Source organism: Garra rufa, chromosome 17, assembly GCF_049309525.1.
Source record: "Garra rufa chromosome 17, GarRuf1.0, whole genome shotgun sequence".
NCBI classification, from domain to species: Eukaryota; Metazoa; Chordata; class Actinopteri; order Cypriniformes; family Cyprinidae; genus Garra; species Garra rufa.
The window spans coordinates 5,476,343-5,502,810 of NC_133377.1; the positions used below are offsets into that span (position 1 = coordinate 5,476,343).

Sequence of the window (26,468 nt, forward strand, 5' to 3'; positions counted from 1 at the left end):
TATCACTAAAAAAAAAAAGTGGATCTTTCAGGTAGCAACACAGTTTTAATAATCAAGGGGATGTAAACTTTTGAACGGGTAATTTTTATAAATTCATCTATTATCTTCTCTTGTGGGCTATATGTGTGAAATATCTTATTCAGGTCAGTACTAAATAAACAGTAACATAAATTTTGTATGATCCTTGTTGTTTTGCTAAAATAATGAACACTTTGCAGATTCTGGAAGGGGGATGTAAACTTTTGACCTTAACTGTACATGTTTCCCAAAAGTCAAAATAAGTACAAGTACATTTCTGGAAAACATGCTGAAAAATAAAAAAGGATTTGCAGGACATGGAGGATTTTTCTGAAAAACAGTGAATGATAAATAACATACATTTTAATAATAATTTATGTAAAATATCCTATTCAGGACAGTACTAAATACAAAATAAAATGCATTTTGTAAGATCCCTCTTATATTGAAGATTCCGCCAGGAGTATGTAAACTTTTGACCACAAATGTATTTTTTAATAATTTCTTATTTTGGTCAAAGATATGATTCATTACCAAGGAAGAGAGGTCCAATCAGTGCATGTGAATAAAAAGCGATATGCGGGACCCTGTTGCCTGCTGCTATAGGTGACCATGTTCACTCTAATGTCAACCTGACCTTTGAGAGACGGTGTGCTGTTGGCTTCTCACTGAATTATGTCATGTCCCTGCATTAAACAGACACACCGCGCATTGCTGAATCTTTAATTAACAAGCCTGTGTGACATCAGACACAAGCATATTCTTATCAGAAATACTAATGATGCCACTTGTTACAATGCAAAGCGCATCTTATTCATCCAAATGACACATTGTGCCCAATGAAAGAAAATCAGGAGGCTTTTGTGAAATGCAAAATAACATATCAAACCATCACAAAGCATCACACAGCCAAAGGGAAAGGAATATTTTTGCATTTTATTGAGAAATTATTGTTTTAAAAAGACCCAAGCCATATTCCAACTTGAACTACAGACTTTGTGTGCTCAGTTTCCTATGTACAAGGACTTCACTGGCTTGTCACATTCAGAACAAGTTTAGATAGTATAGTTATCTCCATTTGTCTTGACAAAATACAGAACTACTGTAAATGTAAGCTACAGCAATACTAGCTAGGTTGTGGTGAGGTGTGGAGTTAAGCGGCTAGCAGTGGGGCGTTTACATTCTACACACGGGAAGGAGCACTAGACACATGGTGTAACACTTCCACTGTGCCCTTGTCAGTAACAGACTAACAAAACACTGTTTCTCAGTACAAAAGAATCAAATTAAAATCATGCATGTCATTTCCCATTCACCAAGTGTCATTATTACTGATCAGTGAGTGAAATTAAAGGAATATTTCAGGGTTAATACAAGTCAAGATCAAGCATCTGTGGCCACAAAAAAACATGTTTTGGACTTTTCTTTAAACAGTTTAGGTTAAAGTGAGGCTTTACAATGGAAGTGACTGGGACAATTTTTGGAATTTTTAAAGTTGTTTTAGGTGTTCTGTTGTCATATTTATTTAATTATTTATTGAAAATGTAAACATAAAATGTATCAGTTTCAAAAAAAATATTAAGCAGCACAACTGTTTTCAACATTGATAAGAAGAAATGTTTGATAGGAAAATCAGCATAGAATGATTTCTGAAGATAATGTGACACTTTGTGACAAAATTCAGCTTTGCATAAGAGGAATAAATTACATTTTAAAATATATTTAAATAGTACAGTTATTTTTAAATAGTAATAATATTTTATAATATTAATGACTTCTTTCAAAGACATTAAAATCCAGCTTTAAACTTTGGTAAGTTACTGTTATTTTTTTTCCACATATAAAATCTCATAGTATTTATTTACATCTTGTTGCTATACTGTTGGACGACAGAGTAATTTAACTAGGTCTGGGTAAAACATTGATTTCTTGATTTGAATCGATTCTCATTTTTATGAAAGGATATCGATTCTTAAATCCCAATACGCCTTATTCAGCCCGCCGCCATTTTGAATCGAAAACGAGGCTGTGAGGGATAGCAGTCCAGCAGCGCCCACTGTGGCATATTGTTGCGTACCGGGACGTAGATTGTTTAGTCATAAAAATAAAGAGAAAATATAATTTCACTAATTTCCACAGGACAAAGAACTTCAGAAAATGTGTATTATTAAAGTTCGACAGGACATAGGACCTAACTTTCAGGTAACAACATTGCATTTATTTAAGAAAATGACTGTGGAAACTAGCCGGTTGGCTAATTGCTAATTTATAATGTGAGCATGTTTATCTTCCTTTAAAAGTTTACGCAGAGCTAAAATGTTATGTTTTACTACAACAACTAAACTAAATATCTACATTTTGTATAGATTACAAAGAACACAAGAGTGTGCTCCTAACATTTTACTCAGGATTGTTTTTCAAAAACACTGACTGGAATTAGGAAGCTTAAGGAGGGTTCAGCTCCGTCTGTGTTTACCTGGACTCAAAGACCTCACGAAAAGAAAACCTTGCGATCGTAAATGAAAAAGATATTATTTTTATGATGTTTTAAAAATTAACATGCTTAATAGTTTGTGTTAAGAGCCTGCAGTTAGATCGTAAGCCTCTTTCAGACAACATGTTAAGTCATACAAAAAACAGTGGGTAGAAAGTTTATTTTTATGCAAAGCGATCAAAAGATAACATTTATTAATTAGTTTGCCGTGTAGAGTTTGGGGTCAACCCCTTTTAAAATCGCAAAATGATATTCAGAACATTATTTTTTGTTTCTGTTTTGCTTTAGACAAGGAAAACATCATGTTTATCGTAATTTCATAATAAAGGTCGGGAAGACGCTTATGACCTATAGCTGCAGGCTCTTAACACAAACCATTAAGCATTTTAATCTATATAACATCATTTGAAAAACTCTGTATAAGCGTTTAAAGGAAGATAAACATGCTCACATTAGAAATTAGCAGTCTTTCCACAGTCATTTTCTTAAATAAATGCAATATTGTTATCTGAAAGTTAGGTTATATGTCCTGTCGAACAATCCACGTTTTCTGGAGTTCTTTGTCCTGTGGAAAAATGTGAAATGACGTATTATTTTACGGTTATACAATCTACATACCGGTACGCAACAATACGCCACAGTGGGCGCTGCTGGACTGCTATCCCTCACAGCCTCGTTTTCGATTCAAAATGGCGGCTGGCTGAATAAGGCGTATTAGTCTAGCTTGTTTTCAGGTAACAAACAGAACATTGTAGTGCTTCTCCCATCCATTAAATCGCAATAAGCTTAGTGCTTTGATACTTTTGATATGAAACAATGTCTAAAATTTCAAATTCTGTCCATTTTATTATCGTTCAAACTATAAATACCGTTTTGGCGCTGTTTAATGTGGAGTGACAGATCGCTGTAGCGCCTCAGATTCAACATAAACGATCATCTCATCTGCTTAAATACCTTCCGGCATGAAGCATGACAAGCAAACATGACTAAAGGTCTAAAAGTATGTTAAAAGAAAGAATACAACTTACCGAAATCCGTGTCCTGTCTCATGTAATCGCTCTATTAGTGTTTCAACCGCGCAAAAGCCCTTAACATAACAGCTAGCTTGTAAACAATGTCATGTACCTTCACATTTACCTCAGGGAAAAAAACGTAGTCTGTGACCATAAACTCATTTAATCGGCTAGAAAAACTCGAGAGGAGTATTTTGCTAAATAAATGCATCATATAACATATTCAATATGATTAGTGTCCTTTAATGTTTCATTTGTTTGAATAAATCCGTCAAGCTTATATGACACCATTGAAATGTTTATATTTCAAAAACCGAATTGGAGTAGAAATATATTTATGTATATAATTAATCGTAATTTCTTTTAGTATAAAAACGTAATTGAGTGTAATTTATGCATTTGTATACAAATCATAATTTTAACCTTCAATATTATAGTAATGTTAAACCAACTGACACTCGTGTATAATTTACAGCTTAAGTTATCTTTCCTTGAGAAACTTTGTCACCTACTCTACCAGATATATCTAAAATAATCAATATTAAATCAAATCGCAAGCTTGTGAATCACAATCGAATTGTGAAATTTGTCAAAACCTAGCCCTAATTTTAACGTTTATGAATTAGTCCCATTCAATTCCATTGCCTCAGTGTAACCCAGATTTGCTTTTTCAGAGAAAAATATTTTTCTAATCAATTAACATTACGCCACAAGTGCTGCCAAATGAGCTTAAGTTGCATCGAACCCAGAATTTTGTTTTAGAGTTCCAGTGACTGTGTACATGCAGTTTTTTCTTTTAAAGCCACAAAAAAATGCATGATTATTGCTCACAGTGAGTTGGAGCGGCCAAAATGGGTTTGGAAATACTGCTAAATTTCATCCGAGGGAGATCCCCTAACGGACACTAAACAAAACAAAAAAAAAAGTTGGCACAGGATTTTAAGAACAGTTAAATATATCTGAACATGACAGATAGTGCCACCATGGGTGCTGGCAGGCTCTCTGAACACATAACATCTCTCAGCTCGTAACGGCTGTAGTAACTAGCAGCAACACAACAGAAGAATTGCATAAAATTGTAGTGCAATGGGCAAATTGTTCATAAAACATCATCTCTTTTGGTCAAGTTGGTAACAAAATGCAATACGTAAAACATGTTTGATATCCACCCACCATGAAAAATCCAAGAGGTGTACCACGAATGGATTATTTGTGTTATTTTTCTAGTTTTAGAATCACTGATTTCACTTTAATTCCTCAAGCCGTCATATTGCGGGTTCAAATCAGTTACATTAGAGCTAATCAATAACTCAATCTGAAACATCTGCAGGTACCTAACCTCCCTGGATTCTTATGTTCTTGTAACAGATAACCTGTTCAAATCAAGAGAAATCAAACACTAAGGACTTGGACGCTCTGTCTATGCAAAGGTGTTCTCTGGATAGCTGACTTTAATGGCTCCCCAGTAGCAGGCCCGTACCAGACAGATGAAACCCAGGAGATAAGCGAAGGCCCAGGACACGTAAGTAGCGTGGTAACGCCTGGCGAAGTCCTGAGTGCCCACCTGAGAGGAAAAACAGAGGGATGTGTGATGAGCTAACAAACATGGTTTAATAGTTTGTCTCCAGAGTCCAAAATGAACACCTGCCAAGTGCTAATTTAAGCTATACTCGTTAGTTGGAGGGTAACTTTTTTTAGGAACTGCAACATAATATATGGTTAAATCAAACTGTGAGAATGATCATCTGACCCCGATGTTAATTACAAGCGTCACTGAAATAAAACTGTTACTAAACAAAACCTTGACTTCATGTTTGGTGAAACATATAAAATTTTCCACTGTTTCCAGGAGTGTAATTAAATCACCAAGTGTATCCAGGAAGGTTATTTGTTTTTATCCATACTGTCATGTAGTGAAACTTCTGCGGAGAACTCCCGCCAAAATATACTTTTAGGAACAAAATCATGGTGGGTCACCAAACGACTGGTGCAGTTTCACTAAGGCAGACACAGCTAATATGAATAAATGTATATTTTTTGACTTTGTAAAATAAATCATTTATTGCATAATTCCATATTTCATAAAATATGGATGGAAGAGCTGAAGTTAAATGGAAAATATGTTTTACCCTTTTAGATGTGAAATGATCTGAATTTGCTCTTCCTAAAAATGTACATAATAAAAAAAAATTATATTGTCACATAGACAACATTTAAATTGTATAATTTGATGAAAATGTTGTACTACTATACAGCTACAAATAGATTCATATTTATAGTCGACGATGTACAAGAGGCATTATTGTGGAAAAAATATTTCTCAACTTTTATTTACATTTGAACAAAAAGTGTCATGTCCAAAATTATTCATACCCTTTGCAAACTGTCAGTCTATGGGAAAATCCAAAGTTCTATACCATTCCAAATAGTCCAAGCTGTTCTAAAGCCTCCTAATTACCCAAGTCAAGTCGGGCATATATATATATACATACACACACACATATTTTTTATAGAATTTTTGGGAATGAATATAAAGTTAATAAGAACAGCATTTATTCAAAATAGAAAACTTTTCCTAAAAGTTTTTTTCCTATCACTTTTGATTAGTTTAACACATTACCTAAACCCTGAGGTAGTGTATATTGTTCTAAAGATTTCTATTTTAAATAAATGCTGTTCTTTTTAACGTTTTATTCATCAAAGCATCCTGAAAAAAGTATCACAGTTTCCAAAAATAAGCAGCAGCACAACTGTTTGCAACACTGATAATAAATCAGCATATTAGAATGATTTGTGAAGGATCATGTGACTTCGAAGACTAAAGTTTAGCTTTGCAGCACAGGAATAAATTCTAATTCTATTTCACCATTTTAAATTGCAATAATATTTCTCAGTAGTACAGTTTTTACTGTATTTAATCAAATAAGCCATGCTGAGCAGAAAAGACTTCTTTAAAAAACATTAAACAATTTTACTGATCCCAAACTTTTGAACGGCAGTGTAAAAAAAGGCTGCATTTATTTGACCAAAATATAGTAAAAACAGTAATATTATACAATATAATTTTACAATTTTTAAATATTTTTTCTATTTTTCTATATTTTAATATGTAGTTTATCCCTTTAATGCACTGCTGAATTTTTAGCATCATTACTCCAGTCTTCAGTGTCACCTGATCTTTCAGAAATCCTTCTAATAAGCTGATTTGCTGCTCAAGAAACATTTCTGATTATTATAATGTTGTATATATAACTGTTGTGCTGCTTAATATTTATGTGGAAACTCTGACACATTTTATTTTAAAATTTTCTATGATGAATACAAAGTTCAAACGTTTATTTGCATCCTTGCTGAATAAAAGTATTCATTTTTTTTGCTGACCCCAAAATTTTGGATGGTAGAGAAGACAACAGAATTTGTTATGACTACGACTATGTATAAAAAATACTCACCGTTAAACCGATACCGATGAAAATGCAGATCATTCCTACTGTAATGTAGGCACAGCAGCGCCTTCTGGGTAGAGCACTGCCTACAGAGGATCTGAAGACAAAGATAGCACATGTGCTTAGCACTAGTGCTGCTTTAAACAGACAGCAAACCTTTAAACTGACCACACACCTAATGCGGCTGTTTTATTGGGCTGTTTCAGTCTCTCAGTACAGAGGTCTATTGGTTTTATAGCAGGAATTAGTTAGTGCTTGGCTTGTAACCCTACATAGGACAAGCAGTTTGGAAAATGGAGTTTAATGGCTACTACATAGAAGAACAAACATCCAAACTAGACTAAAAGTAAGTTACAGTGCACTAAAAAAATCGAACATTGTTAAAATAGTCCATGTGACATCAGTGGTACAACCGTAATTTTACGAAGCTATGAGAATACATTTTATGTACAAAGAAAACTAAAATAACGACATGAGGGTGAGTAATTAAAGGAGAAATTCACTTCCAGAACAAAAATTTACAGATAATGTACGCACCCCCGTGTCATCCAATATGTGCATGTCTTTCTTTCTTCAGTTGTAAAGAAATTGTTTTTTGAGGAAAATATTTCAGGATTTTTCTCCATATAGTGGACTTCTATGGTGCCCCGAGTTTGAACTACTAAAATGCAGTATAAATGCGGCTTCAAAGGATCCCAAATGCAATTGTAAACAATCCCAGACGAGGAAGAATGGTCTTATTAAGCAAAATGATCGTATTTTTTTTTTTTTTTTAATTACAATTTATATACTTTTTAACCTCAAATGCTTGTTTTGTCTTCCTCTGCCCGAACTCTGTTTTTTTCTGGGTTCAAAACAGTTAGGGTATGTCAAAAAACTCCCATCTTATTTTCTCCGTCAACTTCAAAAATAATTTAAAAATCATCCTACATCGCTGCAGAAGGGAGAAAATGAGATAGGAGTTTTTCGACATACCCTAACTGTAGTTCAGGTAGAGCAAGACAAGACGAGCGTTTGAGGTTAAAAAGTATATACATTTTTTCCAAAAAATAACTGATCGTTTCACTAGGTAAGACCCTTCTGCCTCGTCTGGGATCGTTTGCAACCGCATTTGGGATAGTTTGAAGCCGCATTTAAACTGCATTTTGGAAGTTCAAACTCAGTGCACCATAGAAGTCCACTATATGGAGAGAAATCCTAAAATGTTTGACTCAAAAAACATAATTTCTTTACGACTCTATGGTGCCCCCGAGTTTGAACTTCCAAAATGCAGCTTCAAAGGGCTCTAAACGATCACAACCGAGGAAAAAAGGGTCTTATCTAGAAAAATGATGGGTTATTTTCTAAAAATAATTACAATTTATATACTTTTTAACCTCAAATGCTAGTCTTGTCTAGCTCGGCAAGACGAGAGTTTGAGATTAAAAAGTACATAAATTGTAAATGTTTTTAGAAAATAACCGTTCATTTCGCTAGATAAGACCCTTCTTCCTCGGCTGGGATCATTTATGGTGCTTTTCCACTACACAGTACCAGCTCGCCTCGGCTCGACTCGACTCGGCTCTGTTTGGTTTTCCACTGTGTAAAAGTTGTACCAGTACCAGTCATCTGACCAATCAGCAGTCTGCTGTGTTTTCACGTCATTTTAGTATCGCCTCAGCTCGCTTGGAACCTCGCCGGAGGTGGTACGAAAAAAAGTACCTGGAAGCCGGTACTGGTACAACTTTTACACAGTGGAAAACCAAACAGAGCCGAGTCGAGTCGAGCCGAGTCGAGCCGAGGCGAGCTGGTACTGTGTAGTGGAAAAGCGCCATTAGAGCTCTTTGAAGCTGCGTTTAAACTGCATTTAGGAAGTTCAAACTCGGGGGCACCATAGAAGTCCACTATATGGAGAGAAATCCTGAAATGTTTTCCTCAAAAAACACCATTTCTTTACGACTCAAGAAAGAAAGACATGAACATCTTGGATGACAAGGGGGTGAGTACATTAGCTGTAAATTCTTGTTCTGAAAGTGAACTATTCCTTTAATGGTGGAATTTTAATTTTTGGATATGTTCTTCATAATAAATAATCTTTTTACTTTGTTTGAATGTTTTTGTCTTCGAAAACAGAGACTTTTTATGGACTTAACCTAAATAAACTTTAGAAAAACTAATAAATTTCACTAGTTTTTCCAGTATACTGGGCCTTTCACTTGGTTCAGCACTTTAGCCTTTGGCCATCAGCCCTACAAACTCTAGTAGTCACATGGTCTGCTCTTTTTCCTGTTTGAGAGCCATTAAGTCTTTCCATGACCCTTCACATGCCTCTCATGTGATGGGATTTTCAAACATTCTTCTGGACTGACAATGATTCAGATAGCCTAAGGTGCTTAATTTCTCTATTTCTGCTGCACGTATCTCCTTCTCTGCCTCTTTAAACGCTCAGCATTCAAGTGGAAATCAGTGATTTGCTTTTGGAGACTCTCAGCTCCATTCATGTGTGCTGCAACATCTGTTGTCATAAGTCTCCCTCGCAGCGTCACTAGCGTGCAGGGCTCGTGTTTCAGTATGTCAGCATGATACGCTCGTTCTCTCAGGTGACTGGCAGACTGGCATCACATTGCCTCCCTCTCTAACTGGAACTTGCCAGGGTTTATTTACTTTCACTTCTACAAACTGGCCAGTATAAACTCAAGCCTGACCTCTGGTTAGTAAGGCACATCACACTTCTGACATTTCTCCTGAGAAACTGCCACTGTACTGCCACACACATCACATTTTTGACTTATTATGACAAATGACAACTCACATTTTTTTGCAATGCGGGCACTTTGCCAGTGTATTGAATCGGAGCTCCATCCACTGCAAAAACAAGTAGAGATGAGAAGGTTACTTCTACTGTAAAGCAAACACACAGCATGGCACAGCAGCACAAATCACTTTAAAATCAACACCAAACTTGATTCCAGCAGTCAGTGCATAACATTCAAATATTAGTTGGCTACTGATAAATGATTCAAATAACTAGCAAACCTTTTGGAGATGATTTCAGTGAATAAATTGACGTACAAGGGAATAAATTAGAGGAATTAGTGCATTTAACCCTGTACAAAGGCAAAAAGCAGTTAAAAACAAGAATTTTTTCAGATTATAACAGAAGATCTTAGAAAAAACACATCAACCAAAATTTTCTGTTGCTGCATCTTGCCTCTGTACGCCACAGAGTTATGATCATATGAGTCACAGGGCTCCAGACAAACATTTAGAAACTGTGTCATCCATGATGTTCATGTCTTTCTTCAGTCGAAAAGAAATTAAGGTTTTTGAGGAAAACATTCCAGGATTTTCCTCCATATAGTGGACTTCAATGGTGGCCAATGGGTTGAAGGTCCAAATTGCAGTTTCAATGAAGCTTCAAAGGGCTCTACAGGATCCCAGCCAAGGAATAAGGGTCTGATCAAGCGAAACGATTGGTCATTTTCTTGTAATGCGAAAAGCTGCCCATGTGCACTGGAGAGCTAGTGCAAGATGAGCCTTTGTGGTTAAAAAGTATATAAATTCATATAATTTTTTTTGTAGAAAATGACCAATCGTTTCGCTAGATAAGACCCTTATTCCTCGGCTCTCCTCGTGTAGAGCCTGCAATTTGGACCTTCAACCCGTTAATTCCAATTTAAGTCCACTATATGGAGAAAAATCCTGAAATGTTTTCCTCAAAAACCTTAATTTCTTTTCGACTGAAGAAAGAAAGGCATGAACATCTTGGATGACATGGAAGTAAACTAATCCTTAAATGACAAAGTTCACAAGAATAAGTCGATTCGTTCATGGACATCATGACTTGTGAATAATTCTAATGTGATGAAACCTCACAAAACTTGAAATGAAGGCACTTAAATTTTTCCTATATTTTCAATTATTGTTGTGTAGAAAATTTAATTATAAAATATAAATTAGATCAATTTTAGTTGATTTTTCAGTCACAATTGCAAACATTTTAATCACAGTCTGGAGCCCTGGAATCATGTGATTTAAAAAAATATATAATTCTAATTAGTTTTTGGACGTTTAGTTTAGTCATTCTGTCAGTTCCACCAACTGAGAAGGGGGGCAGTGCATTAGAACCTTGAAAAGATCAGAGGGGCCGCGAATAGCCAGGCCTGAGGAAGACTGGGAGCACTCATCATCATCATCATCATCATCGTTGCCCTACACAGCGGGGGCATCACAGGACACTAAGAACATGTGCACTAGAAAAACTCTACACAACCCTTCAAAAGTTTGAGGTCGGTAAGATTTTTGGAAAGAAAAAAAAAAGAATACTGTTATTCTGCAAGGATGCATTAAATTGAAACTGACAGGAAATACATTTGTAATGTTACATACAATGTTGTTCATTCATCAAAGAATGTATCACAGTTTCTACAAGAAATAATTAACAGCACAACTTTTTGCAACATTGATAATAATTAACGTTTCCTGAGCAGCAAATCAGAACATTAGACTGATTTCTGAAGAATCATGTGGCACTGAAGACTGGAGTATTGATGCTGAAAATTCAACAGGAATAAATTACATTTTAAAATATATTCAAAAAGAAAACAGTTATTATTATTAATATTTCACAATATTACTTCAAATAAATGCAGCCGTGGTGACCTTAATGACCCCAAACTTTTGAACAGCAGTGCAAATGCATTCACAAAACTTCTCTGCTTTGCACATACTGACACTGGAAGAAACATGACTGTAGGTCAAAGATAAAATATTAATACAAAAACGTGAGACCGTACAAGGAATGTGTTGCCGCAGTGGCCGCAGACCACACGCATGCCCTCAGGCTGGACTGGCAAAGCTGGCTGGGCCGGCTGCTCTTCTGGGATCACCATCACAGGACTCAGGTTGATGATCCGTCTGCTAGGGGCCAATAAAAACAATGTCAGTTTTTAACTTTCTACACATTGTAAGTAAACTATTAACTCCATTAAGTCTGTCTCTTATTTGTTAACCATAACCCCATCCCTAAATTATCAATATGATTAAAACTTTGCTAAAAATCCTGTTGTAGACAATCTACTACATGTCATCTGTCATCTTAATGATAGTTCATACATTGTCTGCAACATACTGTGGTTAAAATTCCTCATCCGTTTAAGTAATATTAAGCCTTAAAGTTCTACATGATTAAGGGCGTGGTCTCTTGAGTGATGGGTGGATTGCCACTGCTGTCACCACTGTCACACTAGGTGGGCGTGGTTTCAGCAAACAGCTCCACCCACATCCCGCCTCTTTGCCCATTTTCGATTATCCGGGAGTGATGCGCCATGACGCGATTCCAAGACGGCGACGGCCGACTCCCGCCCACTATGAGCTTCAAAAACTCTCTTCAGAAACCTACGGGTGACGTCATGGACACTACGTCCATATTTTTTACAGTCTATGGTAAAACCACACCCTTTTACCTTGTCAAAAACAGCTCTGTTCACAGCGAGACATTTCGGTTCATGGCTCTTTAAATGATAATAAGCTACTGCTCACTCTACCCCCCTTCTTAATATGTATTTGGTGGCACTTTACCATCAAAATCAAAACTAATTCATTGCATCCTCAGTGGCTCTGTTGTCATGAGAAGTACTGTATATCATACTATATGAGCCATAAATGCCTTATGGATTTTTGTTTATTATTATTATTTTAAATATGTTAGGTAGGGATGTAACGGTATTATTATTATTGTGGTATCACGATAGCAAAAGTGTCTCAATATCATCGCAGTCAAATGACGATATGAAACAATAGGTCTTTCAGGCAAAAAGTGTAGTTTGCTTTGCTTTTAAAATTTTTAAGCTTCCAATTCTTACGTAAAAGGTCTTTAAAGTTGTGTTTTGGGCCGTTATGCTTTGGCACTGTATCTGTCAAATGAATCAAAAGCACAATATGGCTTATTTCCTTCACTGAGTCTTTTTTCGCTGCATGTTTCACACCAAAGCGCACACTTCGTTCAGTCGATAAACTTGTGATCCAGTGTTTTCTGTGCCTCAGAACGGCTCAGTTTACAGTAAATACAGTCAATTCCATTACAGCATGTGCTGTGTGTTTAGCATGCATTTGGAAATGCAACAGACACCAGTTATGCTTTACATAACTAGTGCATTACACTAGATTTGTAAGCCTGCTTTCATTGGAGTTTTCCATCAAAATAAAAGCTCTACTGCTGTTTCTGTCTATATAAAAGCTTAAAAGTGCAGTATGAACTGCTGACAGCCAGCGTTTTAAATGGGTAAAGTTAATGCAGTCCAAATTCAAAATATCTTTCAAGTGTAGAAATAAGAAAAGAAGTATTGGAATTTCCCTACTGTGCAATCGTTTTACAATATATGGCTATCACTGCCATAGGAATAACAACAATATAAAATTGTTGTTATTATTATTATTAAATTCTAATTTGTTTGGCTTCCTAAAACACCAGTTTGAATGTAATTTAGACTGAGACAGTATATCACAAATAAAAAGAGGGTTGAGTCCCCTTTAAAGTTCAGGTACAACAAGAACATGGGTTGGAGCTCTTCATTTTGAACTCTCAAAGTGCATTAGAAAGAATAATTTATAACTTTAAAAATATTTTATTTTTTTTCCCCAAGTCTTCATTTCTATTTTTTAAATATTGCGATAAATATTGTATTGTGGACTTCATATCAAGATATTATCGTATCGTTATCATATCATATCATATCGTAACAGTTCAATCAATTGTTCCACTTCAGAATTTAAAAAATAATCTCACTATTATTTCATACAGTGTGTCAGGTTTTACAAGGTTAAGATCTTTACAGCGATTCTCACAGCTGTTCATTCACAACAATAATTCTATAAATAATTCAGAATGCTTTGTAAAACCAAGTGCAAATCCCATAGTCATACACACTCAAAACATCACTGCTTGTTTGAGCATTTATGCTAATGCACATCCGCAGTAATATACTGTTGCAGATCCCATAACACATACCAACAAATGACCCTGTGAAGTGTGTCTTTAACACTTACCAGTTGGGCCGAGGGCATCCTATCCTCCTAGACGTGTCTTTACAGATTAGCAGGCAGTTACAAGGACATCTAACATACTTCTTTCCTGTTGGTGGATTTTTTATAGGCTGTTAAAAAACAGATACATCATGTTTCAGACGAGACCATGCAATAAGCAAAATATCATAAAGTAATAATATAATGCCTTCATATAATATATCTTTCTTAATGATTTGCTCAACTGCTCATTTAAGCACTCAACTGTAAGAAAACAACATCTATTTATGTAATAAATCTATTATAGGGACTAGTCTGGCAGCCTTAATGAATCTAGACAGAGCAACCTTTCAATACATCGTATTGAGGTCAGGTCTGCATTATGAAATCTGATTCTGAACCAATCAAGCTGAAGGTTTAATGTAATGCAACACGAACAGTATATACACTAAACTAATATGAAATAGAACTGTGCGAAGCCCTTTAAAATCAAACAAGATGGGACACAAATTATAGTCTATAGTCAAACTGAGGTCTATATTCATCTGTGGTATTGAACAAGATGAATTTCCCTCTCTAAAACATAATGTTTGCTGTTATGTGAATCAGGTGACTCTGCAGTTCAGATTAGGCATCCACCATTCATGTGAAGTGTTTCTCATACAGACAATTCAATTACGGTGCAATTCAACCCTCTTGAGCACACAACACTTACGGCTATGTACGTGGATCCTTCATCCCAAACACAATTACTTGTAGGCTCTATGAGGCTGTGAGGACTATATTGTGGCCTAAATTGAACCATTATTCACTGGTAAACTTCACCTCCACTAAAGCTTGTGTCTAGTCCGCGTTCACATCCAGATTCAAAACTTGTTATCAACAGTCACAAATGCTGTCATAACTAACTTTTTTTGAATCTGGATATGAAAGCAGCATAGACAAATGTCACAAATAAGTCAAGATGAGACTTATTAAACCAAAGTTTATTTGTTTATGGTTGTTAAACTATGTCATAACTTGCTGTATATATTAACTGATATGCAAAAAAAGGAGAGAAGTTCACTTCCACAACAATAATTTACAGATAATTTACTCACACCCTTGTCATCCAAGATGTTCATGTCTTTCTTTCTTCAGTCGTAAAGAAATTGTTTTTTGAGGAAAACGTTTCAGGATTTTTCTCCATATAGTGGACTTCTATCGTTTAATTTAAAAGCTGAGGAAAAAGGGTCTTATCTAACAAAACGATAAAAAATTTGACAATTTATATACTTTTTAACCTCAAATGCTTATCTTGTTCAGCTCTGCCTCATCTACTATGTTGAAAATGTCGAAAAAACCCCATCTCACTTTAAAATCGTCCTACATAGCTGTTTTACCTTTTTTTGTAAAGGACGTTTGCACATTCACTTTGTAAACACTGGGTCGGTACTTCTGCAGTGATGTAGGACAATTTTGAAGTTGGAGGAGAAAATGAGATGCACGTTTTTCGACCTACCCTAACTGTATTGAACCGGAATACACAGAGTTCACATAGAGCTAGACAAGATGAGCATTTGAGGTTAAAAAGTATATACATTTTTAAGTTTTTTAGAAAATAATGTTTATATAATATCGTTTCAATAGATAAGACCCTTCTTCTTTGGCTGGGATCATTTAGAGCCATTTGAAGCTGCATTTAAACTGCATTTTGGAAGTTCGAACTCTGGAGCACCATAGAAGTCCACTATATGGAGAGAAATCCTGAAATGTTTTAACATAAATTAAGAAAGGAAGACATGACCTTTATGACTGAAGAAAGAAAGACATGAACATCTTGGATGACAAGGGGGGAGGTAAATTATCTGTAAACATTTGTTCTGGAAGTAAACTTCTCCTTTAAGGTTTTTGAGGAAAACATTCCAGGATTTTTCTTCATATAGTGGACTTCAATGGTAGCCAACGGGTTGAAGGTCCAAACTGCAGTTACAATGCAGCTTCAACAGGTTCTACACGATCCCAGCTGAGGAATGAGGGACTTATCTAGCGAAATGATATGTCATTTTCCAAAAAAAGGAAAAATTTATATACTTTTTAACCACAAATGTTCATATTGTTCACATTGTTAGAAAGGTCACACGTGGTTAGTTTTTCACTAGTCTCGCGTAGCCAGACCTTCAGACTGACGGCTGAAGGTCTGGAATTCATGGCAGCTTTAATTGGCCAAGGCCCGCCCATAAGGCCATTCAAACAACCAATCACAGTTCGTTTCGTTCAGCGTCACGTTTCAGTGTGTGGAAATGCCCCCACAACAACAGACTGGCGTGCAACAAGTCAGTCATTGAAATAACCAGCATTGAAAGTTAACGAAGAAGAGGGAGAACAAGCAGTAAGTCAGTAATTTGTTCGCGAACGTCGCATATGTGTATAACAACAACGACGTCTGCATAAGCACCTTTTAGCAAAACGCAGAGTAAATTAGTCTGAGGCTGAGACTAGTTTTTCACCTGTGTAGAAAAGGTTAGAAAAGGTAAGGTAGGGCGAAAAACTCCATCTCATTTTCTCCTCCAACTTCAAAATCATCCAACATTGTTGTTTTACCTTTTTTAAAGGACGTTTGACTTTCTTTGCGCATTTGCTTTGTAAACAGGCACCCGTAAGTATGGTCATATCTCTCCTGTTTTGGCCTCCCTGGGCTGGTTGACCATTCGAGATAGAGTTGATTTTAAAATGCTAGTCTATACCTATAAGAGCTTAAATGGACTAGCTCCATCATATCTTTCAGAACTTCTTGAGGTCCATAAGCCCTCTAGATCATTAAGATCTGCAGAGAAAGGGATCCTGCTGTCTGTACTGCGCACAAAATTCAAGCAACGGGGTGATAGGGCCTTTGCTGTAGTTGCCCCTAAGCTATGGAATATGCTACCACTTTATATTAGGTCTGCCCCAACTGTAGGCTCTTTTAAAAGCCTTTTGAAAATTCACTTACTGCATATGTCTTCTTTAGGTGAAGAGGGATGAGCTCTTGTGCATCTGTTTTATTATGTGGATTTTATTGTGGTGTTGTTTTATTGTTTTATTTTAATTTTAGAATTGCTTGTACAGCACTTTGGTACAACTTCCTGTTGTTGGAATAGTGCTTTATAAATAAACTGAAACTGAAACTGAAACTAAACACTGGGGTGGGGTCAACACATTTCCACCTATGTGACCTTTCCAACGTGAATACATAATGCGTTAAGTTGAGCTACTGCAAGACAAGCATTTGTGGTTAAAAAGTTTATAAATATCACTACATAAGACCCTTATTCCTCGGCTGGGATTGTGTAAAGCCCTTTGAAGCTGCGTTGAAACTGCAGTTTGGACCTTCAACCCATTGATCCCCATTGAAGTGCACTATACGGAGAAAAATCCTGGAATGTTTTCCGCAAAAACCTTAGTTTCTTTTCAGCTGAAGAATGAAAAACATGAACATCTTGGATGACACTGGGGTGAGTAAATTATCAGAAAATGTTAATTCTAGAGCAAACTAATCCTTTAACTTGTGATATAGGCTTTTAATCATACTGCCCAGATGAAGGTCTAAAGCTGTGCATGACTAAGTTGAAGCCGCAGTTGGGGGTCTCTTACCGTGGCCTCATTGCAGACGGTGCACTTCACCACGTGCTGATGAAGCTTGCCATCCAGAGTTATAAGAGACTGGCACACTCGACAGTTAATGACTGGAACTCCCCCTGCATCTGGACTGGCAATGGCTGTGTATGGCGGAGGTAATTCAGCTGCAGAGTGACAAAAACCAGCATGCAGTCTGTCAGTGTTGCGTGATGATACACACTCTTAAAATTGGAGGTTTCAAAAGGGACAGTGATGCCACAGAAGAACCATTTTCATTCTCCAAAGAACCTTTCGGTGAAAAGTTCTTAATATAAAATAACCAAGAAGTTTTCACTATAAAGAACCTTTTGTGCAATGAAAAGTTTCCATGGATGTTAAAGGTTCTTCATGGAGCTACAGATACCAATAAAGATCCTTCATTTTTAAGAGTGTATGTTACAGATTTGTATAAGCTAAACTACATAAACTACATACTGTTTTACCAGTTTGGTCAAGTTAATAACGTACAGTCAGCCAGTCATTATTGCAAAATAAACCCAGACAGGGTGATCAGGTTTTGCATCACCCTTAAGAGGTTTATTTTGCCATAATGACCAGCTCAGTTCCATTACTCTCTGTATTATTTCACATTATTACAAGGCTATTTATCAAATAAATAAATAAATGTGCATGAAGTATTTAAATTATTTCATTATGTGAGAAGAAAGAGACCACAGAACAATAACAGAGAGATGAAACCAGCACAATTATGCACTAATTTGTTTTCCTGAGAAAAAGGTCAGCAATTTAGCAGCCATTATACAAAACAAAAAAAAATAATGTTTGATTGACCAATCAGAATGAAGTATTCTAGAGAGCCGAGTAATAAGCACTGATAATCCATTTTCTGAATCACAAAACCTTAGAAATGAATCAACCACTACAACTGCGTCTAGACAGGCCTTCTTGTCTTTACAGCTAGAATCCACTTAAATATGTAATATTTCTATTATAAATGTGTCTTGCTTTCAGTCCCATTCGACGTACCCAAAAAATGCAGATTCATTGTGTTTAGCAATGAGTGCATCCTACTCACACTTTCAATTGCTCTCTCAGATCTATTGTACAGAAGCTGGGCCATTAGCCAAACCCTGCTCTCAGTCTCCCCTTGTCTTCAGTATTACTGAAATCCAGAGCTCAGCCACTGCTTATTCTCAGTGAAATTAAGACATGTTCCTCCTGCTGTCTGTCACTTCTCATTCTTGAGAACATGCTGGCCACGACACAGTCATATCGCAGCCATATTGAACATGTGACACCACAGCAAAAACAACTGACAGCAGCTCTGGCCTCATGACCTCCCTCAGCTGTCGGGGATCATCCATCTCTGTGTGTGCTGCTGCAGGACACCAAACACATACTTGACCCGAGAGCTGAGATATTTTATCATATGTATTCAAATGTGTTCAAATATTGTCCTAATAAAAAATAAATCTCCCTTTAAGATTAAAAAAGTCATACTATTTGACTATTTGATGCTATTGTTCAGTTATGGAACAAGCTCTAAAATATATATGTGACCATAGACCACAAAACCAGGGTCAATTTTTTTTAAATGAACAAACAAGCTTTTATAAATAAGCTTTCCATTGGTGTATGGTTTGTTAGGATAGGACAATGTTTGGCCGAGATACAACTATTTGAAAATCTGGAATCTAGAGTGTGCAAAGAATCAAAATAAGAAAATCGCCTTTAAAGTTGTCCAAATGAAGTTCTTAGCAATGCATATTACTAATCAAAGATTAAGTTTTGATATATTTACAGTAGGATATTTACAAAATATTTTCATAAAACATGATCTTTACTTAATATCCTAAAGATTTTTTGCATAAAAGAAAAAATTATAATTTTGACCCCATACAATGTATTTTGGGCTATTGCTACAAATATACCCGTGCGCCTTAAGACTGGTTTTGTGGTTCACATATGTAAAAATGTCTATGAAAGGTGTTTCTTATGCTGCATTTGTTTGATCAAAAAGACAGTAAAACTGTAATATGATTAGATGGTATTACATAGGGCTGGGCGATTAATCGAAAAATAATCGAAATCGACATTCAGAACCTATAATCGTTAAAATTTTTCCAGGAAGATTATTTCAATTACTTTCCCTTTAAAAAACACAAGCGCTCCGTTACGTTATTCCACCGACATGTCGATGGAGAGCTTAAACAGTATTTATAGAGTAAAAAGTATTTACAGGATATACAAGGGTAATTTTATTTAGAGGAGATACTGCTTATTTTCTACTTTTAATATGAAAAACATTGAAAATTATTTATTTTGTTTCCAATAGTGCAAGTTATTTATTTTCACTAATTTAAGAAAAATGTGACTTTTCGTTTTAAGCAATGCTTGCTTTAATTTCAGTTGTTCAACACTGATGTTCAATTAATAATCATAGATCGTAGATAGTGTGTTTCCTTCAATTATTTTAAAATCAAGTAATGCACCCTTCATCCAAAAATCTCTCGCTTGTAATATGTGAACATATTTACTGTACAAAACTTGTCAGTGAACTATGAGGGCAAAAAAATAATTATTATATAAATATAATTAAATATAATTTTATTAATAAATAAAATAATCGTTCATTAATCGTAATCGGGTTAAAATGTTAAATTAATCGAGATTTTGATTCTAAGCCAAATTGCCCAGCCCTAGTATTACAATTTAAAATAATTGTTTTATTTTAATTTATTTTAAAATGTTAATTATTCCTGTGATGCAGAGCTGAATTTTGTCTTTTAGTGTCACATGTGATACAATAACCAAAAAACCCTCTAAGGCTAAAAGCAGATAAACTGTCCATCTACGCATTGTAACGCCAAACCATCCTGTTAAACTAGCATTGTAGAAGTTCTTTAAACCTATGGGCCTGTTTTACCTGCAAGCCATTGACGATAACATCAAGAACTTCAGCTGCTAGTCCTATGATGAGTAAATTTTCCTCCTTGTAGTATAGTTTTAAAGGAACAGTTCACCCAAAAATAAAAATACTCTTGAACAGGCATCAAAGACTGACACAGAGAAGAAGAAACTGTTAAATAAAGCCATCATTTTTCTTTTCTTTGGACACAAAAAGTATTTTAGTAGCTTTGTAAAATGAAGGTTAAACCACTGATGTCACATGGACTACTTTGGCAATGTCCTTACTATCTTTCTGGGCCTTGAATATGGTAGTTGTGTTGCTGTTTGTGCAGGGTCAGAAAGCTCTTGAATTTAATCAACAATATCCTAATTTGTGTTCTGAAGATGAACGGGTTTGGAACGACATGAGGGTGAATAATTAATGACAGAATTGTTATTTTTGGGTGAACTAACCCGTTAAAGTTGTCATGAAATTGCTCTCCAGCGCCTTTTAGGTGCCATTCTCTGACTGGCAGCTTGTGTTACCACTCTTTCTTGTATAGGAGGTTTGTTTCTTTGTTTCCATGTTGTTTAATGTGCTTTCTGCAGCACTGACAAGGAAAGACTAGGATGAGAACATGGCACAAACTAAACCACGCGCACAACAATAACTGTGTTGTGAACAAGTACTGTGCCGCTTTGCATCTTTTAAAGGTAAAGTGTGTCATTTCTGCACAACGCCAAACCAAACATCAAAAATACTCAAATAAACTGTCCATTCCAAACTCGCTCCATTGGTTCAGTGTTGCTGCATCAGGCCGGTCAGGATCAAACAAACAATTCAATGTTGCAAAAAATAAAAAACAGTTCTCTGCATTGTTTTCAATGGGCTATAAAAATGAGTCTGTCTCACGTTTGTGGTGCATTCATCCATTATATTGTTGTAGGAGTTTGTGTTGACAGTTTACAAGCAGATATCCTTATCCCTTACACAATAATATAGCATATACTGTCTCTGCAGGGGCATATGGCAGCAGAGGTCTCATTTATCTGACACCATCCTGCACTGTTTGTAAGCCGAGAGGCCTTTTCCCAACCCTGGAACCTGCAGACAGCTGTTGTTGCAACTCCCTCTCTGTCCGTCTTACTATCATGTTTAAAATCGGAGAGGTTCAACACCCCATGTGTAGCAGAGATAAGCATGCATTGACAACAGTGAATATGAGAGTGCACATAAGTCAGTAAACCTGTTGTTGCTTTTCCCCTTAATCCATAGGATTCCATAAGACATAGGAACTGATGTTCATAACACTACAATGTACAGTATGAAAAATGAATATTTAAGATCATGTGCACTGAAAGGTGTGTGCTCGATTTATAATACGAGACAAAACAAAAGCACCAATGTGGCACAATAACACAATAATTGTTTGTAATGGACAAAATTTGATTCATCATCCAGGCCTAAGGCACAGTTGATCCAGTCCTCCTGCCCATCCCTAGCCTAAAGCTAAACCTTCAAGAGTTTCTGTCAACTCATATTTGTTTATCTTTGTTTATCTTGCAAAATCCTTGCAGAAATTACATGACATCAACGCAGGCTCTGGTTTTCGCTTCGGAGGACATATCACATATCACTAAAATAAAACCCATTCAGTGAATGTCATGCAGACAAGGTCAAAGCTCTTTCTTATCCTTTGATTTACTCAAGTCTAACCGCACAAAGCACTGTTAAAGAGCTCACAGTTCTACACTTGTAATGTTTGATGCACGCAGGTGTTTCCAATAAGTGTAGTTTTGGATTCCAAATGCAAGTGCAGAATAAATATCAGTCTCAGCACACTATGTTGTGCACAGAATCCAGTCCAGCTCAGCAGTTCCTCCCCCAACAGGACAAGCTAATCCCTCTCATAGACTCAGTGAGTGGTCAAAAACAGCCAAAGAAACCATAATCCAGGGGTTTGAAATACTAGGCCAGATAATAATGCTAGAGTACATTAGCACACATAGTTTACGCCGTCCACATCACCTGATCGTGGTATGGTAATAAAGCCATTATGAATAACGAGATGAAGTGTAAGCGGATCATTACAGTAAAAATGTAAATCTTTTTCGGCTAATCATGAAGTCCAATATGGGTAGATTTACAAAAGGGTTGACAGACTGTTTAGTAAAGAGACATAAAGCTATAAGTCTGAGAAGCAAGTCCTTCCTTTGTTTTCGAATATTTGAATGAATTTAAGAATTGCTGTAAGTAAATAGTATTTGCTAATATCACAAAGGCAATATGTCAGTATTATATTGCCAATTTTTGTGTAGTTATCTGTATCGAATGAAAACCCCTATTTATTAACTACATCTGTTTAGTGGGAATCTGATTCCCAAATTTTCCCAAAGAGTCCTCAGGGCTCTTATTATCAACTGGTTTGAAAATATTCAGTTCACACCCTGGACCCTGGACCACAAAACCAGTCAAAAATACATTGTATGGGTGAAAATGATCGATTTTTCTTTTATACCAAAGATCATAGGATATTAAGTTAAAATTGTGTTCGATGAATATATATTTTGTACATTTCCTACCGTAAATATATCAAACATTATTTTTTGATTAGTAATATGCCTTGCTAAGATCTTCATTTGGACAACTTTAAAGGCGAATTTCTCAAAATGTAGATTTTTTTGCACCCTCAGATTCCAGATTTTCAAATAGCTGTATGTCAAACAAACATTATCCTACCAGAACCATACATCAGTGGAAAGCTTTATTCAGCTTTCCGATGACGTATAAATCTAAATTTTCAAAATTGACCCTTGTGTGGTTTTGTGGTCCAGGGTCACGTATGTAAAACATACCATCAAATTACCGCTTCTTATTCAGACTTGACTTGCAAAATGTTCAACTGTTTAATTTGTGCCATCCTCACTTTGATTTGATGTCTCATTACAGCCTAGCAATCAAATACACAACCAATTATTCATGATTAGAGGAAATGAAAGTAAACGTCTACAAATCAATCAATAAACCCCCCTTATTGATCGACCGCTATGCTTTATGCTTTTGTGGCTCTGCTTACAACGCCTGAAAAAAACATTTTATGGTCACATCTTATTTTAAGGTGTCCTCATTACAGTGTAATTACATAATAAGTAGGCCTACTGAGTAACATTAATTAACAACAGGCACTTAGAGTTAGGATTAGTTGTTTGTAATTACACATAATTTACTGTTGTTTCTATAGTAAATAGCTATTTGTAACAATGACACTAAAAACACCAAAGTGTCACTGTAGCAAACTACGAATTTATTATATAAACTTCCCTTCAAAAACAACAAGAATGCTCTTTAATCTGCAAACTAAAATGTTGATATTAACATGGTGTATTGTGCCTCCTCTTTGTTGTTTACTATTAGCAGTGAGCCTTGTGTAGATGTAAACAAGTGTTTTTTTGACTTATGATGTTTAATATGCTTATAGAATCTGTATAATGTGGTCTGGGCCTGTATGATAGGAACTGGCACTTATAGAGGTCTATGAATGCAAGCAAAACATCTCCAGCAAGCAAAATGCCAACTGCCTCATCTTGCAATGCAGCGACCTCGAAATATCCATACAAATTTGCAGCCGGCTGAGCCGGTATTAGTCGACCGTCGTTTAATACGCGATAAATCATATTGTTTACCTACTAACTAGCTTAAAATTCGACACAATGTGTCCTTGTCCAGGAATGCAACATTGTGTGTCCATCACATGAGGCTGCGATGGCAAAATCAGGGAAACTGAGGCCCGTTCTTCTGGCACGACCCTTTGAGCTGTTATTCCTTGTCGTCTACAGACAATGTACCATATTAAAGGGGCTGTGGGCTGCTACAGATCACCGCTCACTACTACACGCCCTAAATGATTCAGCACTCCTTAGTCAATTACAATCCACATTTACCTCTCGGGCTCGAGTCCTGCAGGTACGGCGGAGCGGTGGGCGTGACATTCCCCGAGTTCGGTGCTGACAACAGCGGGGATCGTTCATCCATACCATCGGAAGCCATTGTATCAGTAGATCAGCACGGCACAACAGCAGCAGCACCAGCGGCGAATGGTGGTGGGCTCCGTCCGCTGCTCTGGAGAGGGGCAGTGAGACTCTGAGCTCGAGGCAGGGCAATTGAGAGGCGGAGTTAAAGACGTAAGCAGGGAGGATAAGAAATCACTGCTGGACCCAAGTATAGGTCTCTGCAGGAAAGTAATGGGAGTTACTAGATCGGGGCGTTTTTAGACCATGGTACCTGATTGGCTGACGTCATAGTGACGGTAGGTTTAGGGGTGGGGTTAGGTAAAGGGAATCATTTCGATATCATGATTTAGAAACACCCAGCAGTTTGAAAACACCCACAAAATTCAGAAACGCCCACGTTTGCTCTGCAGAGACCTCTTCCTCGCTGGACCGGACGGGATCTCCCTCCCTTCCTACCCTCCCTCCTGCAGCCACTGTCAATGCTGTCCGCTAACTAGTCTTTCCCGAGTCTATACATTTGACCTTGTAAAGATGTATTTGCTCATCACGGAGAAAATTTTCATTTTCTGTCCTGAAGCCCACTCCTCCATCGGTCATGCTGGGTGATAGTGTATGGCAAGCCGTTTTAGCTTAAAGGGGTCATGAACGCTTTTTAAATTATTATTTTGTACTGTTTTCTGAGGTCCCCTTATAATGTTATCAAGATTTTTACATTAAAAACATAATTAAGAAGTGATCGGCTATTTTCTGTCCTTTTTTAAGGGGAGACACTGCAGGCAAAAATGCTGTTTTTTATGCACCTATGAAATGTGAGATTTTGGGCTTTTTGGTTTTTCATAAAGTGTTTTTTAGACTAGTGGAAAGAAAACATCCGAAAGACACTGTTAAGTGTTTCTTTTATAGCACTTTATCTATTTGTGCCATTAGATATAAATTATAATACATATTTCTAAAGGCCGTTTTCTCAAAATGAGTTATTTGTCCTATACTGAACCATAAATCTCCACTTAAGTAGCACTTACAAACATCAAACTTTACATTATTCCTCAAATTCTTTTTAAAAACATATAGTGTTTCCTGTCTGTTCTAAGTTTTTTTTCTGAATTATGGAGTGACAAAATGAGATACCCAAAATCCCCTTTGTAAAAACTTTACTCTAATATGTGACCCTGGACCACAAAACCAGTCTTAAGTCGCTGGGGTATATTTGTAGCAATAGCCAAAAATACATTGTATGGGTCAAAATTATTGATTTTTCTTTTATGTCAAAAATCATTAGGAAATTAAGTAAAGATCATGTTACATTAAGATTTTTTGTAAAATTCCTACTGTAAACCTATCAAAATGTAATTTTTGATTAGTAATATGCATTGTTAAGAACTTAATTTGGACAACTTTAAAGGTGATTTTCTCAGTATTTAGATTTTTTTGCATCCTTATATTCCAGATTTTCAAACAGATGTATCTTGGCCAAATATTGTCCTATCCTAACAAACCATACATCAATAGAAAGCTTATTTATTGAGCTTTCATATGATGTATATATCTCAGTTTTGTAAAATTTAACCTTATGACTGGTTTTGTGGTCCTGGGTCACATATGCCAAAAAAAATTCAACAAGAATTTTTAAACTGACTTTATGCAGTGTTTAGATTTTTGTTCTAGAAAAGCATGCAAATTAGCAGATATTTCATTAAATAATGCCTCATTTGTCTATTTAAATGTAACATTTTAGAAAACTTGTAATACAAAAAATTTTGCAATTATCAATGTAATCAATCAACTGGGTAAATAAGTTTATAACTATTAGTTAATTTTTTTACTCTATTCACCTGCAGTGTCCGACCTTAAAAGGGTTACTCCACCTCAAAGTGAAAATTTTGTCATTAATCACTTACCACCATGTCGTTCCAAACCCGTAAAAGCTTAGTTCATCTTCGGAACACAATTATAAAGATATTTTGGATGAAAACTGGGAGCTTTGTGGCTGTCCCATTG

General features: G+C 36.1%; 1 protein-coding gene across 1 annotated transcript; it reads right to left on the reverse strand.

Annotated features, from left to right (window-relative positions):
• Positions 1 to 2,518: 2,518 nt before the first annotated feature.
• On the reverse strand, positions 2,519 to 24,599 carry pip4p2 (phosphatidylinositol-4,5-bisphosphate 4-phosphatase 2). Its single transcript, XM_073821309.1, has 7 exons — positions 24,402 to 24,599; positions 17,586 to 17,734; positions 13,998 to 14,104; positions 11,747 to 11,870; positions 9,763 to 9,815; positions 6,978 to 7,068; positions 2,519 to 5,089 (listed from the first exon to the last, which is right to left on the reverse strand). Exons 1-7 carry the CDS (start codon positions 24,505 to 24,507, stop codon positions 4,946 to 4,948), a joined length of 774 nt encoding a protein of 257 aa, XP_073677410.1. The 5' UTR covers positions 24,508 to 24,599; the 3' UTR covers positions 2,519 to 4,945.
• Between the last annotated feature and the right edge of the window lie 1,869 nt (positions 24,600 to 26,468).